The sequence below is a fragment of the Pseudophryne corroboree genome, chromosome 2 (assembly GCF_028390025.1).
Source record: "Pseudophryne corroboree isolate aPseCor3 chromosome 2, aPseCor3.hap2, whole genome shotgun sequence".
Classification (NCBI taxonomy): domain Eukaryota; kingdom Metazoa; phylum Chordata; class Amphibia; order Anura; family Myobatrachidae; genus Pseudophryne; species Pseudophryne corroboree.
The window spans coordinates 413,479,895-413,498,069 of record NC_086445.1 but is presented as its reverse complement, the minus strand read 5'-3'; the positions used below and the strand labels follow the sequence as shown (position 1 = coordinate 413,498,069).

At 43.2% G+C, this 18,175-nt stretch overlaps 1 protein-coding gene across 12 annotated transcripts in view; it reads left to right on the top strand.

Annotated features, from left to right (window-relative positions):
* Positions 1 to 18,175, top strand: part of DMD (dystrophin) — a 3,641,189-nt gene that overhangs the window by 2,950,409 nt on the left and 672,605 nt on the right. For all 12 annotated transcript variants that reach the window (XR_010221499.1, XM_063953479.1, XM_063953476.1 and 9 more), the window contains one exon: positions 7,393 to 7,471. Coding sequence is in view for 11 of the 12 variants with exons in the window: in XM_063953479.1 (XP_063809549.1) it covers positions 7,393 to 7,471 (79 nt within the window). In the remaining variant the exon portion in view is untranslated. The remainder of the gene's footprint in view (positions 1 to 7,392; positions 7,472 to 18,175) is intronic.

Below are 18,175 nucleotides of genomic sequence, written 5' to 3'. Positions count from 1 at the left end.
TTCTAGAACTTTCAATTAAAGCCAGGATAGAATTAAGAGTATTTACAGAGTTACCTATTCGCAATGACATTATACACATTCAGAGAGCTAATAAAAATGTAGGGTTAGTCTGCTTAGCGGCATGTGCTGCTGCCATTTGATATGAGAAGAGTTGATGGACCTCTGGGCCTTCTAGAATAATTCCATAGTGTTTATGGATCCACACAATCTGTCCGAGCACCAGACTGTCGTCAATATTCCATTCTTTAACTGTATGATTAAATTACAATAAAAATAACTAGAGATTATAATATGTAAATATCCATACTTGTCATATTTCCATTATTATAGGTTGCAAGTTGAAAATGGTTATTTCTACATTTATGGAAACATTTCTTGGAAAATATTGACATATTAAAAAGTATATTTTGTGACTCATTAAAGTATGTTGACTGTAAGATTTTTCTTCCAATTCTCTGTCCTTATCCTGTCTGTTCTCTTGAAATACTGATAACTTATAAATAGACATGTTCTTGTCTTTTAGAACATATTGTATAGGAGGGATGAGTGAGTGATGGGTGTAGAGAAGTTTCCTAATATCACAGAGTAGAAATCCTTGGAGAGGAGATGCTGATACGCTCACTGTCTATAACTGTCAGATGTAATCACATTGCTAAGATTGTGATAAATATACTGTTCAGTTACTAGCACATTGGCATGTATTCAAGCATCGTATCTTCATGAAGTCATTTTAATAAGGCTGCATACTGGTATTGATTGTGCACAATTGGGCTATGAATTAAGTCAGACTTCATAAGTATCAATACATTTGATAGAGTGGCATTTGCAAAACATTCTGGAAACATGAACCCACTTACCTACCTGGTGAGACATAAGGCAGTGAACCCAATATTCTGACCTCCGTGTGCTATTATCATTAAGGAGTGTTTACTGTGATAGCATGGAGATGATGAGGATTCAGTAAGAAGAATTGCTCTACAAGCACTGGATCATTACAGGGTGATAAGCTAGTTCAATAGAAAGATATTTATTTGGTTTCTCTGACACAAATTTGGATAACATATCAGCGATTGCATTGATTCAGTAATGGAAAGCTAATCTGTCTGAGAAATGGCTGTTATACTGAATAAACTTAACCTACAGATGTTTGCTCATAAATTGTTCCTCTAGGCGCACCAAATTGCCCCTCTTGGTGCACCAGGGTCCTTGTGTCTTAGTCGCTGCAGGCATCCTTTTTTCAAAAGCTGCATCTTATTTGCACCACTATAATAAACTACAAGAGGCAAGAAAACTACGTTGCAAGTGTACAATGACCACTCGGGCTTGCAACACTTGTACATCTGTGTGCGACTAAATTGCAAATCTGTGCAAAAACAATTCCAATAAAAGCGTTCTGTTATGCTGAATCTGTGACTTTGTACGTAGGTAGTACGGTAATCACAAAATACTGCAGCATCTCTGGTATCCTGTGAGCTGCTTTATATGTGGCTACCATGTGACTAAGGCCCTCATTCCGAGTCGTTCGCTCGGTAATTTTCATCGCATCGCAGTGAAATTCCGCTTAGTACGCATGCTCAATAATCGCACTGCGACTGCGCCAAGTAATTTTACAATGAAGATAGTATTTTTACTCAAGGCTTTTTCTTCGCTCCGGCGATCGTAGTGTGATTGACAGGAAATGGGTGTTACTGGGCGGAAACACGGCGTTTTCGGGGCGTGTGGATAAAAACGCTACCGTTTCCGGAAAAAACGCAGGAGTGGCCGGAGAAACGGGGGAGTGTCTGGGCGAACGCTGGGTGTGTTTATGACGTCAAACCAGGAACGACAAGCACTGAACTGATCGCAGATGCCGAGTAAGTCTGAAGCTACTCTGAAACTGCTAAGTAGTTTGTAATCGCAATATTGCGAATACATCGGTCGCAATTTTAAGAAGCTAAGATACACTCCCAGTAGGCGTAGGCTTAGCCTGAGCAACTCTGCTAAATTCGCCTTGCGAGCGATCAACTCGGAATGAGGGCCTAAGATGCAATTTTTAGTGAAAAGGTACGTTATGTTACCCTTGTTAGAGCATCTCAGTCTCGACAAGCATTTTGCGGCATATGGCAAGGGGCACTATAGGTAAATGAGTACACAACTGCAGTGTTTGCAAGCAGTTTCTCTGTTCATTGGATTCCAGCTGCTTCATGACAGTAGAGAAATGTTTCTATCTAGCCTGGGGTAAATCATTATTTACTTACCTGCATTCTCGATCTGCCCTAGAAGATCAGGGGAGGTCCTGGTGAGAGTTACAAAGCATGATGCTATGAATCATGGCATTACCATTGGCGACAGGAGATGTAGGCAAGCATGATTGCCCCTGCTTAGCCTAACGCAGGTTACCTTCTCCAGGGACGTGTATTGATTAAAATACTCTTACACTTCTCAAAATTGTACTTCTGTGTATGGTGTAATCATGGATTAATGGATCAACCTAAAAAAGGTGAACAGTGTGTAGGCCAACCCTAAAAGGTCGACATAGGCAAAAGTCCGACACTGACAAATGGTCGACATGTTAAAAGTCAACATGAGGTTTTTTTTATTTTTTTGGCGTTATTTTCCTCCGTAAAATGTCTGGGAACCCCAATTAGTGCACCACGTCCCCTTGCATGGCTCACTTCACTCTCCATGCTGCTGCGAGGTGCCTCACTGTGCTCGCCACAGGTTACTATTCCCAATCATAGTCCACGTGGATGGTTTAATATGAAAAAATATATAAAAAAACTCATGTTGACCTAATGTATGTTGACCAATAGTGGTCGACCTTAGTACTGACGGCCTATCATCTGGATACTGTATTTACTGCAGTCAGCAGCACTTTTTGGAAATATCATTTAAATACTGTAAGTGTTGTCATTATAAGTTAACCAGTGAAATCTAACCTCATGTTATCTAACTAGTATCATTTCTGCTACTGTTTGAGGACTGTCTCATTGCAGATTATGCTGTATTTACAAGGTAAATATATTTAATGGCACATTAAAAACTGTGCCAAGACCTGACTTTATTTAATCATTGTAGATTTATTGATTCTTAAACTTACTCTGTCTTGTGCCAAGCATGCAAACAGTAGAGTTAATGTTTTGCAACAGAGACATACAATAAATATGCAGTGAGCAGATCTCATTAACATCTCTTTCACCGTTCCAAATAAATACCTCATGTCTAGAATATCAAACTGTACTGTATACATATGAAATAATAATGAATTACAGTTCATTTGTTGCACATAAAGGGCATGAGTCAGAAATGGACGCAACGACAAGCAGGCGTCCCATATTATGCATGTGTCTGAGTTTTATTGCGCATGCGCCCCCAATAGTTGCTGCTGAGGGATGCAGAATTGATTTGGTCACAGAGAGAGGCAATTTCAGTGGGTGTTCCTGAAATGCAACAAAGGGGTGACTAACCAAATGTGGGCATGCTGCGGCCAGGGACTGCGACTTTTGCTGCAGTTGCACTTCCCATCGGCAGCCATGTTCCAGAGGACATTCTGGGCCTTCTTAGGGGCTGGTGCAATGTCCGCTAGTGCAACCAATGGGATGTCTTTGTATACGCAGTGACGGATCAGCACCATAACAGGTGGGCATCCCAGAGGCTGTGGCATCAGCATAAGGACACAGCCACGCTGTGCAGGAAGACACAGTCACTGCTGCATTAGGGTCCATCTCTGAATCAGGGCCTGATTTAATTATTTGTTCATCTTTATTCCATAAAGAACAAATGCATCACCGCATGTATTCCTCATTTATTTCAGTTATTTCTACCCTTAGATTATTTTGTTGCTATCGACACAGTGTGACACTGCTAAATTCACCTATGTTATAAACTTTGTTTATAATGATCTTTCAGTCTAATACACATGGGCATCATTTTTAGGCATTTAACATGCATTCTGTAATACATTTTGACACATAGGGCGGGGTCAGTTCAATCTGACACAACATGGCCATCAACATCGCAAGTTTTGCCTAGCACCCCATTCAGTAGATGTGAGCTGGAAAACTTGCAATGTCAGAGGTACTGTAACTGGCTGATATGTGCGCAGCCATTAGTGGTGCATCACATTCAAACAAATTGACCCATGATAGTAACAAAAATCATGTCAATAAATGTAACTTAAGGCCCATACACACTAGGCGATTGCAGCCTTAAAAATAAACGATAACGACATAAAAGTCATTATCGTTTATTCTTTTTAAGGCTTATATCATCCAGTGTGTATTGGTGCAATATTGGTGACCGATGAGCGATGCGCGTACCCATTCAGCCATTACCAGTATTGAGCTGACATGCATCTCAACCTGTCAATGTCGGGCTAAGCTGCATGTCCGGGGATGTCAGCGGTGACATCACTGAACGCTATCGTTCAACGATCATGTTCAGTGTGTACACACTATATCGTAGATCACTATATTGTACAACGATGTAGTCATCTGTCGCTGGCATTCCACTATCGGATAGTGTGTACCCGCCTTTACATTTTCTGACAAGCATTTTCTACACCTTGTTCTGTGTCCTTTTCAATGATGCCTGCTGCATTCAAACATGCTATTGCATTTTAAAATACAACAGAATTATATGTGAACACCCATTACATACATATGCGGCAAAGAAAATGTCAGACACATTAATAAATGCGCCTAAAATGGTCTCTTGCAGAGAGGAAAAGTACTAATATTTATATACAGTGGGGCTACACTTTTAGCTAGCGTTGTTTTTCAATGTCTAATCCATATGTACTGTGTGCGCCCTTACTTTATCACGTTATATAGAGGATTCACAGAAACATGTTCTAAGCAAACAAAAAGAGTGCAAACTATATAAATGAAAAAGAAACAACAGGTAGGGGAGAAAACTGTGGATTGGGTTAACACCAAATATATGAAAACATATCTCACTATGCTATTTTATTTTTGAGCCATACTCTACTTGTGGCTTCTTCCAATTAGCATGTACACTTTGTTATCAGCAGAGCCCTCTCCATGATTTTCATGCTTACATTTATTTTGTTTCCTCTGTATAAATGTCTCAGTGTTATATATGTTCTGTGGCCCCAGTGTCTGACACGGTGGCACCTTACAAATCAAATGCAGATTAGCATGTTTTTGCTACTTAAGCCTCCCTGTGCCTTAATGGCACAGGAAGACCCCATGTGCCTATACTATGACAGTGATATGCGTGTGGCGAACAACAATGGATGCATTCTCGTAAAATGGAGCACACCAAGCATACAGCATGCAAAGTGAAATCTGGCAATTCCAACAGAATTATTTGCTAGCTACATTTGTAATGAAAATAGCTTCAGATTATAAAGGTGTTTTATGTTTTATCTGTTAAAGCAGTATTTACACTTGCCTATTGTTTTGTTACAACATTGACATTGGATACCACAGGCAGTGGTCATAGCCAGATTTAGGGGTCAGGAGGCACCCCAAGGCACAATGATATTGTCCGCCTCACACCCCCAAGCACAATATCGGCCGCTGAACATCCAACCCCTTCCATCACCCCATCACCCCCATCCACCCCGGCTTCATAACTCACCAGCTGTACCTTTGTTTGGGTGCTCGGTGCCTCTACAGCCATTCCTCCTGACCACCTGTCTGTCCGCCGTCCATCCGCTGAATAATGCCGTGCTGCACCGTTGATCTGATGTTGAGGGGGCGGGGACTTCTGTATACACATTGCGCCAGGTCGAGCTTCTTATACACATTGAGCCAGGTCGCTCACTCTGTCACTTAATTGCAGCAGGTAGTCCATTTTACAAGTTGCAGGGTGGTGGTGGTGGTGTGTGTGTTGTTGGTAAGCCGGAAGTTCTGCCCAGGCAGCTGATGTACGAGTGGTGGGGGGCCGGGTTTGCAGTCAGCTGGGGGGATGTGGACAATAAGATACAGCCAGGGTGGATGATACGCAACGCACACGAACCACTCCGCTCTTCAGGCACCCCCTACTAGCGCTACGGCTACTGCGGTGCCTGCCCACCCTATGAGCCCCGGCGCACCTACAACCAAAATGAGAAGGGGGAACACTGCTGTGCCACCCTCACAAGGTGCCGCCCCTAGGCACGTGCCTCAAGTGCCTAGTGGGAAATCTGGCAGTGGTGCTCACCGGGGATTCCTCCTGTACCCCTGGGGAGTCCGATCCTGTTAACACAATGGTGGGAGCATTGACTTTAATTTGTTCTATTTTCTATGCACTTTCATGCATGATCAGTATGGTCTAACTGATAGGGTCACATTTTCTTTGATATGTTTATTTTATTATATTTATTATTTCAGCAATTGTTTTCTTGTGTTCCAGTTGGCATTTTTGGTCCTGCACTGGACCTCCAAACCTATATAGGATTAGGTTATTCTTCCATGACTCCTTAGCTTTCTAATGGAGAGGCATGCTATTGCTATATTTTGCAGCAAAGCAGCACAGATATGGGTTTGCAAAGTAATCATGGTGAATGACATTTAATATATTATGCATGTCCTTTAATTTGTACGTTGCTGTGGATTATATCATGAGCCAAACTGTAAAATAAAAAAGTTATACATTTGTAGGAGTCCCAAATCTTACATTTTTCATAGAAAAAATATGTTGAAGTGCTGGCAAGTGATGCTGTATTTACACATATATAGGCAACATCTCCCACAGTGTTGTACTGAGTGACTGACACACATAATTTATAACTACACATTATTTTGACCTTTACACACCACACAGCATAGAGATATTGGTTACTTTTCTGTGGAATGTCATTCACAAATTAATATTTTAAGTTGAATTCAATTTTAGCAAAACATGTTTTTACTTTAGTGAATTCACTGACTAAGATTCTGTACCTTTGAAAATATCTAATGAATTGTATTGCTCAATATATGACCCAGTAGCTGATTGTCTGAATGGAGATATCTGTATGAGTCATTTCATGCCCTCTGTGTTGCCTTTCATGGCTCATAATTTTGTATACCCAGAATTCAAAAATAAAAATGTAATAGGTGTACTGTATATAATAGGAACACATAATCACACACTTAGGCTGAGTAGGCAAAATGTTACCTTTGCTAGTTAATGGTGTAGCCTTAAGTGATAAAGGGCTGACATATGGCTTTTGGTTTAATGGCTTACAGAAAAATAGCAATTTGTTTTCTAGTGTTCTCTTCTCAATTGTCCTAGGGTTTAAACGAGACCAAATATTGCAAACAATAATAAAAGGAAAAGGCATTTGCTTCAGAGCTGTAGACTCCTGACACAGCATTTCACTGCCTGAGACCCTAAGGCCTGCAGAGCAATAATATCTTGCTTCCCTAATTGCCACTCATCATTACATGTTGAAATAATCTCTTCTTCTTCTATCCCTTCTAGGTGTCCATTGATGAGCGCATCAGACAATTGCATGAAGCCCATAGGGATTTTGGTCCCACATCTCAGCATTTCCTTTCCAGTAAGCATTTTAATGTCTGCTAATTAACCTGCTTGCTTTATGGTTGAATATGCTGTCCTGTTTCACATGGTTCGATATCCCACACGTTGCATTACCCTCTTTACTGTAATAATATGACATCTGCATCTTTCATATAAAAATGTTGTGCAGTGAAGACTGGTATAAAGCTCCAAAATGTATGATTAAGTCTAACAGGATATTATCTTAAAGTGTATCAACATATGCATAGGCAAGTGTGTGTGTGGGGGGGAAAAGCAGATGCCCTTTAACCCCACAGCCATTGGCTCAAATCATGACCATAATAGCAGTAGTATATAATATTAATTAAACTAGTGCTATGGCAACAACATACATTATAAAGCAGGGGTGGGGAACCTCAGGCCCGAGGGCCGTATAAGGCCCTCAAAGCCACATGATCCGGCCCGGCCAGGCTCACCTAAATGAGAGGAGATGCCGAGCGCCCGTTAAAATTTTACCACCAGCGAGCGCCCGGCTCCTCCTCAGCAGCAGCCGAAGGCAGGAGCTCACTCCTGAGCTCCAGCTTCTGGCTCAGGCAGTGTACATGTGTGGCTGTGCGGCGCTATGGGAGAGACGTCATGACATCTCCCATAGTTTCGAGAAGAGGGAAGGCAGCGGTCCGGAAGCAGGAGCAGGGCTGGTGAGCATTGTGGGTTTTTTTTCTTTCTTTTAATGTGTGTGTGTGTGTGTGTGTGTGTGTAAGTGGCACTACTATGGGGCATATTTAATGGGGCATAACTACAGGGGGCATATCTAATGGGGCATAACTACAGGGGGCATATTTAATGGGGCATAACAACTGATGGGGCATATCTAATGGGCCAAAACAACTAACAGTGGGCATATCTAATGGGGCATAACAACTGACTGGGGGCAAATCTAATCGGGCATAACAAGTGACTGGGGGGGCAATATAAGTGACTGGGGGCATAACTACTGACTGGGGGCGGGCTAATTTTTAAGTTGATAATTTTTGTATGGCCCCCGAAGGATTTTATAAATATACAAATGGCCCTTGGTAGAAAAAAGGTTCCCCACCCCTGGTATAAAGGGACAAAAAGGAGCAGATGTTTATGCTCAATGGCAGCAGCTTCTCCTACTAATTCCGTTGTGCTTGGATCTGAGCACTCGATCAGAAAGAGACCAGAGAGTAGCTGCCAGCAAGAAGAGACAGGAATCTTAACATGAGGTGGGAATATATGTGCTTAGAATGCTCAGTTCTGTGTCTTATTATGTATGTATGTATGTATGTATGTATGTATGTATGTATATTGTGTATGTATATTTATTATGGGTTGTTTAACCTTTTCCTAGCCACTTATGTTATTTTTATGAGATAAATTTGATACAGGCAGTAATTTTTTTAAGACTCTCTCCACTACAGCCTATACTATAGAACATCTACAGTGAAATAATGAATACAATATTACATACACTATCCAGTGTAAAAGGAGATCAATGTGTACCTATATAGTGCATACTGTGCCAGTGCTACTGTATATTCTTATGCCATTCTGCAAGAATTACACCCCTTTCAGACGGGAGCTCCCATCGTGCGACCCGCCTCAGGCTCCCCGTCGCCGCTGACTGCAACCCGGCATATTGCTGGGTTGGTGACGTCAGTGGTGACGCGGCGGGGGCGCACTTGGAGATCACATGACCTTCAAGCACTGCCCGTACATAGAGAGAGAACGGGAAACAGGTTGCATCGACCCAGCTCCCGTTCACACTGCACAGTGAGCAGGGTTAAAGACGTGTTCAACCCTGCTCATGACCAGGGTTGAAATACTGGGTCACTCGACCCGGTATTTCAACCCTGGCATCTTTCAGACTGCACATGAACACGTGTTATGCGCGTTCATGTGCCAATAACCCAAGTTCAGAGGCGGCGGTCTGTAAGGGGTATTAGGGACTTGCTCCAATACTCCACAGAGCACAAAAGTTGGATTGTGGTATGGTGCCCTATTTGGAAAAAAAAATCAGCTCAGATGGGCTTACCCTACTGTCACATCTAATAACTTGCTGTGGTCTCTGGCCCTTTATACCTCTTAAGCATTATGTACATTGCACTTTGTATGAGGTAGGCTATAGCTTGTTAAGTGCTCATTATACCCTCTTAATGAGCTGGCTGCACTCGCTCTAAAATCAAACCCTGCACTGGCAGTAGTTCCACCACTGGCTGTAAATTGGCATGAAGTTACTAGTCATTGTAAACATGTAGTAGAAAACAAAACTAAAATACATAAGACAGGAAAACAAAACCATTACATTTTAGAATAAAAACCTCAAGTCCAAAGATTTGTTTCCTTTTTTAAAAAAAAACAAGTTTTGTACCTCTGTACAAAATAAATATATATATATATATATTGTGACAAGAACACTGGGATAGTGTTTGAGGGCAGGTATATTTGTCCCAGGTTCTTGTCTTACATGTTTTAGAAAATGTTAACTTCTAGGAAAAATGCTTTTTGTTTTGTCTGAACCTTTTCAGTTTGCTGTAAAAGCTGGGTAAAGGCTCTGAGAGAGAGATAAGGCGAGTTCTAGACATTGGGCCCAGTTCGGGTCTTTGGCCTCACAGAGGGCTAATCAGGGTTTCAGCTGTGTAAGAGTGTTATAGTGCTTCTAACCTGATTAGTATGGGCAGACTGCCTGGGAAGGCTGGAGGATCTGTGTGTGAGAGACACGCTTTCTGATGCAAGTAAGCTATACAGTATGTACTGAAGAACTCTGTGTTTTGTTTAGTGACAGTTAGGAATATCTTATGTTTAGTTAGTGCCGGACAGGCAAGGTATTTTTATTTTTGGGTTTTGTTTTATTTTCTGTTTCAATAAAACTGGCCGGGGTCAGTTGTACCAGAAACTGGACTTGTGTTGTTCCTCAGCTGCTGCGTGCGGCCATATTCCCCAGGAAAAGGCGCCTTGCACCCCTACAGTGTTACAACTTTGTGGAGAATGCGAGCACACCGTTCTGCGCATAAGTGAAAGCAGCAGCTTTGTGAGGCCTGCAGAAAACGGTGGTTTATGCAGATACAGCCCAGTGTGAAGTTACTGAGACTCACCCCTGAGGGTTTGATATGTCCTGGGTGAAAGCAGCTACAAAGCCGCCTGAAAAATCTGTCGACATGGAGGATCTGCTTAAAGCCTTGCTGCAAGCTACAGCGGCTCAGCAGGAGGCCAACCGACAGCAGCAGGTGGCAATGGAAGAAAATAGGAGACAACAGCAGGTGGCAATGGAGGAAAATTGGAGACTACAGCAGGAGGCCAACAGACAGCAGCAGGTGGCAATGGAGGAAAATATAAGACAGCAGCAGGTGGCAATGGAGGAAAATAAGAGAACGCAGGGCTGGAGAGACTGTAAACACTGGCCCTGGAGACAGGCCAATGGGGCTAGAACGGTCTATGCTGCCCAAACGGGTTGATAATCGTGTGGTTAAATGTTTTAGGTGTGGTATGCCAGGTCATGTTATTGCCAATTGCCCAGTCACGCAAGAACCCATGCAATGTGATGCTGCCTTTGAATGTCGCAGAATGTCTTTCTTTGCTAGGTTAGCCTGTACTGTGGTACCTTCACCTGAGCTGGAAAAACAAATGTGTGATGTGTTCTTAGAGGGTAACCGGGTAGAGGCCTTGCTAGATTCAGGAAGTTTAGTTACCCTCGTGAAAGCTGGGTTAGTGAACCCCTTAAAGGTCCAGCAAATACCTATTGGGGTAACTTGCATACATGGGGATACCCAACATTATGCCACTGCTGAGGTGAATATAGAAACTTGTTGTGGGTCAGCAATGGTTAAAGTGGGACTGGTCCCTACCTTGGTGCATGAGGCCATAATAGGGAGGGATTTTCCTCATTTTTGGAAACTGTGGGAATCACGGTTATCAACAGATGTGAGAAGTAAAAAGCCAGTTGATAATACCGGTGATTTTATGGATGTACGTGGGTCTTCGGAACTTTCTGGCCCTTTGCCTTTTGCTAGTTTGGCTGGGGAAGTGACAGATGGGGAGTCCAGTGAGGACCCTCTTGCCGGGAACAGAGACATAGTAGTTAGAACTGAAAGCGTGCCTGACCTGGAGGTAAAGAAGGATCTGTTTGCGTCTGAACAGTTAAAGGATCCTACCTTAATAAAGGCTAGAGAGAATGTTAAGATTGTTAATGGGGAACCTGTGGTACCAGGTGACAGGGTTACGTATCCCCACATGGCCATCTGTAATGAGCTCTTGTACCACATTGTCAAAAGGGGTGAGGATGTGGTGGAACAGCTGGTAGTTCCCCAGCCTTATCGGAGAACGGTACTAGATTTAGCTCATAGTCACGTTACCGCAGGACATTTAGGGGCAGAAAAAACCACTGAAAGAGTTTTACAAAGGTTCTTTTGGCCAGGGGTTTATAAAGAAGTGTCTGAATATTGTTCTTCCTGTCCTGAATGCCAGTATCATGCCCCTAGACCCCATTTCAGGAGCCCACTAGTTCCCATGCCTATTATAGAGGTCCCGTTTGACAGAATAGCCATGGATCTCGTGGGGCCCTTGTTAAAGTCTGCTCGGGGCCATCAGTATATCCTGGTAATTATGGACTATGCCACTCGATATCCTGAGGCTGTCCCTTTACGCACTATCACAACCAAGGCGATAGCTAGGGAGCTGGTGCAGGTATTTAGTAGAGTGGGAATACCAAAAGAAATTTTGACTGACCAAGGTACTCCATTTATGTCAAGGATCATGAAAGAGTTGTGCAAGTTATTTAAGGTCACTCACCTCAGGACGTCCATCTACCATCCCCAAACTGACGGGTTGGTGGAAAGGTTTAATAAAACATTAAAAAGTATGTTAAAAAAGGTTGTTGAGAGAGATGGGAAAAACTGGGATTGTTTGTTGCCCTACTTGTTAATGGCCATCAGAGAAGTTCCTCAGTCCTCTACGGGGTTTTCTCCATTTGATTTGTTGTATGGTAGACACCCCAGAGGGCTGTTGGATATTGCCAAAGAGACGTGGGAAGGACAGCCCACTCCTTATAGAAGCGTTATTGAGCATGTAACACAAATGCAGGATAGGATTGCAGCCGTGGTACCTGTTGTCAGAGAGCACATGGAACAGGCCCAAAGTGCTCAACAGAGGGTCTATAACCGGAGTGCCAAGATACGGGAATTTGCTCCTGGCGATAGAGTTCTTGTTTTGGTACCCACTGTGGAAAGCAAATTCCTAGCTAAATGGCAGGGTCCATTTGAGATTAGGGAAAAAGTGAATGAGGTTAATTACAAAGTATACCAGCCGGGAAAGAGAAAACCCGAACAGATCTACCATGTTAACTTAATCAAACCCTGGAAAGATAGGTTGTCTCTGTCAGCGGAGCCTTGCCCTTCGGTGTCTTCACCCCGGTTGCTTCCCGCAGTGAAGGTGTCAGAGACATTATCAGCTGATCAGAACAATCAGGTTAAAGAATTTCTCATCCAAAATAGGGAGGTATTTTCAGAGCTGCCTGGCCGAACGACCATAATAAAACATGACATTGTCACAGAACCAGGGGTCAGGGTTCATTTAAAGCCATATAGGATTCCTGAAGCTCAGCGAGAAGCTATTTCTAAGGAAGTTAAAACCATGTTAGAACTGGGAGTCATAGAGGAGTCTAACAGTGAGTGGTCCAGTCCCATAGTGCTCATCCCGAAGCCCGACGGTAGCATACGCTTCTGTAATGACTTTCGTAAGTTAAATGAGGTGTCCAAGTTTGACGCATACCCCATGCCCCGTGTGGATGAGCTTGTAGAAAGGCTGGGAACAGCCAGGTTTCTCACCACATTGGACCTGACCAAAGGTTACTGGCAAATACCTTTATCTGATAGCGCCAAAGAAAAAACAGCCTTTTCGGTTCCGGAGGGGCTGTACCAGTATAAGATGTTACCCTTTGGGTTGCATGGGGCTCCAGCAACCTTTCAACGGGCGATGGATAAAATTTTGAGGCCCCATAGAAAATATGCAGCTGCCTATTTGTATGATGTGGTAATTCACAGTACAGACTGGGGGTCCCATTTGGTTAAAGTACAAGCAGTACTGGACTCAATCAGAGAGGCAGGGTTAACTGCTAACCCAAAGAAGTGCTGCCTCGCAATGGAGGAGGTCAAATACTTGGGCTTCACCATAGGCAGAGGTCTGATTAGGCCCCAATTGAATAAAGTTGATGCTATTCAAAACTGGCCTCGTCCAGTGAATAAAAAACAGGTAAGGGCTTTTTTGGGAATTACTGGGTACTATAGACGGTTTATTCCTAATTTTGCGACCACAGCGGTGCCGTTGTCAGACCTTACCAAAGGGAAGCAGTCAAATGTGGTGAAATGGAACCCTGATGCAGAAAAGGCGTTCCAAGCGTTAAAAGTGGCTTTGTGTTCACAACCGGTGTTGATAACACCAGATTTTTCAAAAGAATTTGTGGTACAGACAGATGCCTCAGAGATGGGGACGAACACCCTATCATTTATTTGAGTAGGAAACTCAATGAGCATGAAAAAAGGTATGCCATTGTGGAAAAGGAGGCTTTGGCCATTAAGTGGGCACTAGATACCTTGAGGTATTACCTCTTGGGTAGACAATTTAGACTAGTGACAGACCATGCCCCTTTAAAATGGATGTATGTAAATAGAGGCAAGAATGCTCGTGTAACTAGATGGTTTCTAGCGTTGCAGGACTTTAAGTTTACTGTCGAACATAGACCGGGAACACAATTGGCCAACGCAGATGCATTGTCTCGCATCTTCTGTTTGGGGGCTACAAGTGTTCCGGCCCCTAGGTCGAAACAGGGGAGGGGGATATGTGACAAGAACACTGGGATAGTGTTTGAGGGCAGGTATATTTGTCCCAGGTTCTTGTCTTACATGTTTTAGAAAATGTTAACTTCTAGGAAAAATGCTTTTTGTTTTGTCTGAACCTTTTCAGTTTGCTGTAAAAGCTGGGTAAAGGCTCTGAGAGAGAGATAAGGCGAGTTCTAGACATTGGGCCCAGTTCGGGTCTTTGGCCTCACAGAGGGCTAATCAGGGTTTCAGCTGTGTAAGAGTGTTATAGTGCTTCTAACCTGATTAGTATGGGCAGACTGCCTGGGAAGGCTGGAGGATCTGTGTGTGAGAGACACGCTTTCTGATGCAAGTAAGCTATACAGTATGTACTGAAGAACTCTGTGTTTTGTTTAGTGACAGTTAGGAATATCTTATGTTTAGTTAGTGCCGGACAGGCAAGGTATTTTTATTTTTGGGTTTTGTTTTATTTTCTGTTTCAATAAAACTGGCCGGGGTCAGTTGTACCAGAAACTGGACTTGTGTTGTTCCTCAGCTGCTGCGTGCGGCCATATTCCCCAGGAAAAGGCGCCTTGCACCCCTACAGTGTTACAATATATATATATATATATATATATATATATATAATCCTCCTATACTGTAAATAGCATCAATTTGGACACTGTCTTAACAGTAAGGAATTTCAGGTGGTTAAACCTTAATATCAAACAGGAATGACTGCATGCCTAGGGGCTGTAGGGCTCACTCTTCCCTGTGAGCATTGTGTGCCCCACTATGTGAATTAACACTGGCTTCCCATTGGAAATGCTTTCTGCTAATAAAACATCAGACAAGAAACCCCAGTGGGGAGGATGGGGGGGGGGGTATGTTTTCTCCTCCTGAGACTGCCAGTCCAGACTGCCTGTAACAGAGAGGGCGATTCTAATGGGAAGCCTCTTCTGCTTTTACTACATAGAGGTATATTCAATTAAGGTCAGATCCATTCCAACATGCATTTCTCGGAATGGATCCGACAAGGGCTATTCAATGCCCATCTCAATTCAACTTTAAAAAAGTCGAATTGAGTTGAGGGACCGGAGAGGGGGGAGACCAGCGGGGAGACGGGGGAGCGCCGCGGGCAGACGGGGGACAGCAGCGCTGCAGGAGGATGTGGCACAGCCGCCAGACCTCACGGCAGCGTCCACCCGGATCCAGCAAGCAGGACCTCACTGTGCCACGTCCTCCTGCAGTGCTGTGCTGTAGCGCTGCTGTCCCCCGTCTGCCCGCGGCTCTCCCCCCTCTTTTCCTCTCAGGTCCCTCATCACTGTTTTTTAAGTCGAACTGAGATGGTTGGAAATGGGTCCAAAACCTGTCGAATTTGGCCCCGTTTCCCTCAGAAGCACGTGAATCGGCAGCTATACCGCTGATTCACATACTTTTCGACAAGCCGAATTTCCCGACTTGTCTAATAAAAAAGCTGGGGACTGAATAGGTTGGATCCCCTTCCGACCTGAAAAAGTCGAAAACTGCCATCTTTTCGACAAGACGGCAGTTTTGACCTTATTTGAATATACCCCATGGCCTTATGCAGCTTCTAGGGGTTGCTGCTGGTGCAGCCCCTTGTCAATGCTGAATTTTCTGTGCATGCACAAGGCTTGATTGTGAGTGTGTGTGTGTGTGTGTGTGTGTGTGTGTGTGTGTGTTTTCCCTGTTATATGTTTGCACATGCGCAATGGATAGGAGCCAGACTATGACTGAGGAAAAGGGCTGTTGCAACCCAGACAGCCCCTCCACAGGAGGAAGGCTGCTGGTCAGGAGTTACCTTAGTGGTCACATGATGGCAAAAGAAGGAAGGGAGTTGTGCAACTGGGTCTACTACGTTATGCCAGCCCTCGGGATCCCGTCGGCCAGCATACCGGCGCCTGGATCCCGGACGTCGGCATGCCGGCAGCACGGTAAGCGCAAAACAGCCCCTTGCAGGCACAGTGGCACGCAACACTATTTATTCTGCCTCCAGGGGTGTCGTGGACACCCCAAGAGGGAGAATAGTTGTTGGTATGCCGGCTGTCGGGATCCCGGAACTGGTATGCTGAACTTCGGGATCCCGACAGCCAGCATATCAAATGCTCCCGTGCTACTGTACTGTATGAATGTGCCTGCTGAAAAGAGGGGCATGCCAAGGTTTCTCTGTTCACTTCATTATATGTTGTATGCTGGTTGCCATGGTAATTGTTTGACACTTAGCAAACTATAGCTCATTAATCGCAGAAATAAAAATATTAGAAAAATAGAAATAAACGTTTGTATTTTTGTAGGAAGCCAGAATGGTTGCTCTAAAAAGCCCACATATAATTATTTTCCCAAAACTTTTTAATGTGTAGAAACTGCACAAGCAATCAAGCAAAACTGTTCTCTGGACCCTAAAACAAACCTGGACATTTGCTGACTTCAGTCTAATGAACATTATTTGTTATAATACTTGTTTTATTTGGAGAATTGCTTTTTTAGATTTCTCTCATATGAGCACCATTTTACCGCTCTACTTTATATTTGACCCCTCACAGTATTATCAGAAATATTTTTTTTCACTAATGAATAGCTTCCTCTGACTCTTGGGTAATTTCAAAATAATAATATAATATTTCCTTTTTTAAGTGATGTATATCTGCAAAAGTTCACAGCTGCTCTCAGTCAGTCCTACTTTCCTATGTATAATACATAAATACACAGCATCAAAATAGATTGATTGTACACCTTTGTTTCAAAACATAATTTGCATCTTGCTCATGTTAGTACCAGGATACAGAATGATCAATTAAATACTGGCATTCTTACCAAATCTGCTATCAATTTAGGTGGCCGGCCATGCTAATTGTTTTAACCTTCAGTATTCATGCCCTTTGTTCACCTCATTAAATTTCTGATGAACCTTCTCTTCTCCAGCTGTCAATAGTTTACTTTTACCTGAGGACTTCCTGCAGTATGTTTAATATTACTGATCTGCAATCTTTTGTAAATCAGAAAAATTACACAAGCATTCTTCCCCATTAAGTGCATACATTTTGACAGGTTACAGATTCTTCTTGTATAAAAGTTTGTGGATGTGGGGACTAAAGCTGGGTACATGCTGGCTGATATATTGGCCGTTCAATTGAATGTCCGATATATTGTGAGCCCGTTGGCAGGCGTGTACTAGCAATGTGTCTGAGACTGACATCTCAATTTGGTGGTTTAGTTGAAACGTCAAAATGCCCACCTGAAGTCGGGTAAGTCTGTATGCACTTGATAATTGTCAGATAGGTCAGCGGATCAGCCGGACGGCCAATCCGTCATCTTAGTTTGTACCCAGCATTAGAGCCCGATTCTGAGGAGCATGCAAATCACAGACAATACTGATGTTCATGGAGTTGAGTGGCAAATAACTGCTGACTACACCAACAAGACCCCACCTGGACCTTAAAAAATTTGGCCGCTTGTTCCAAGTGCCAAACAGTCCTAACTGGCCAATTTAGACACCAATGTATGTGGCCACTTTGGGAAGTAATCCGAGCCAGAGGATTGACCTATTTGTAACCAGCAATAATTAAAGATGCTGCCACAAACTGACAATGACAGCCAGAAGGTTGAACCCAAAATGTGTATGTCTCATGGTATCCGAGTTACAGTAGATAAACACTTTTGTTCCTGTATGTGCCCCATCTGAGTGGATGAAATCCATGGAGAGTACCTCTGGTGTTGATGATATCATTTCAGAAACCATAGTAACAATGGTTAAAAGCTACAGAATCTACATGATATTTGATAATTAGTAGTATATTCTCTGCTATATTTTTGTTTTTGTCTGTATTTATTATGACATCAAACCTTAGGGGGGAATTCAATTACCATGGCTAATTGATCCCCAGTGGGTAATTCAACTTATGCAGAAAGCC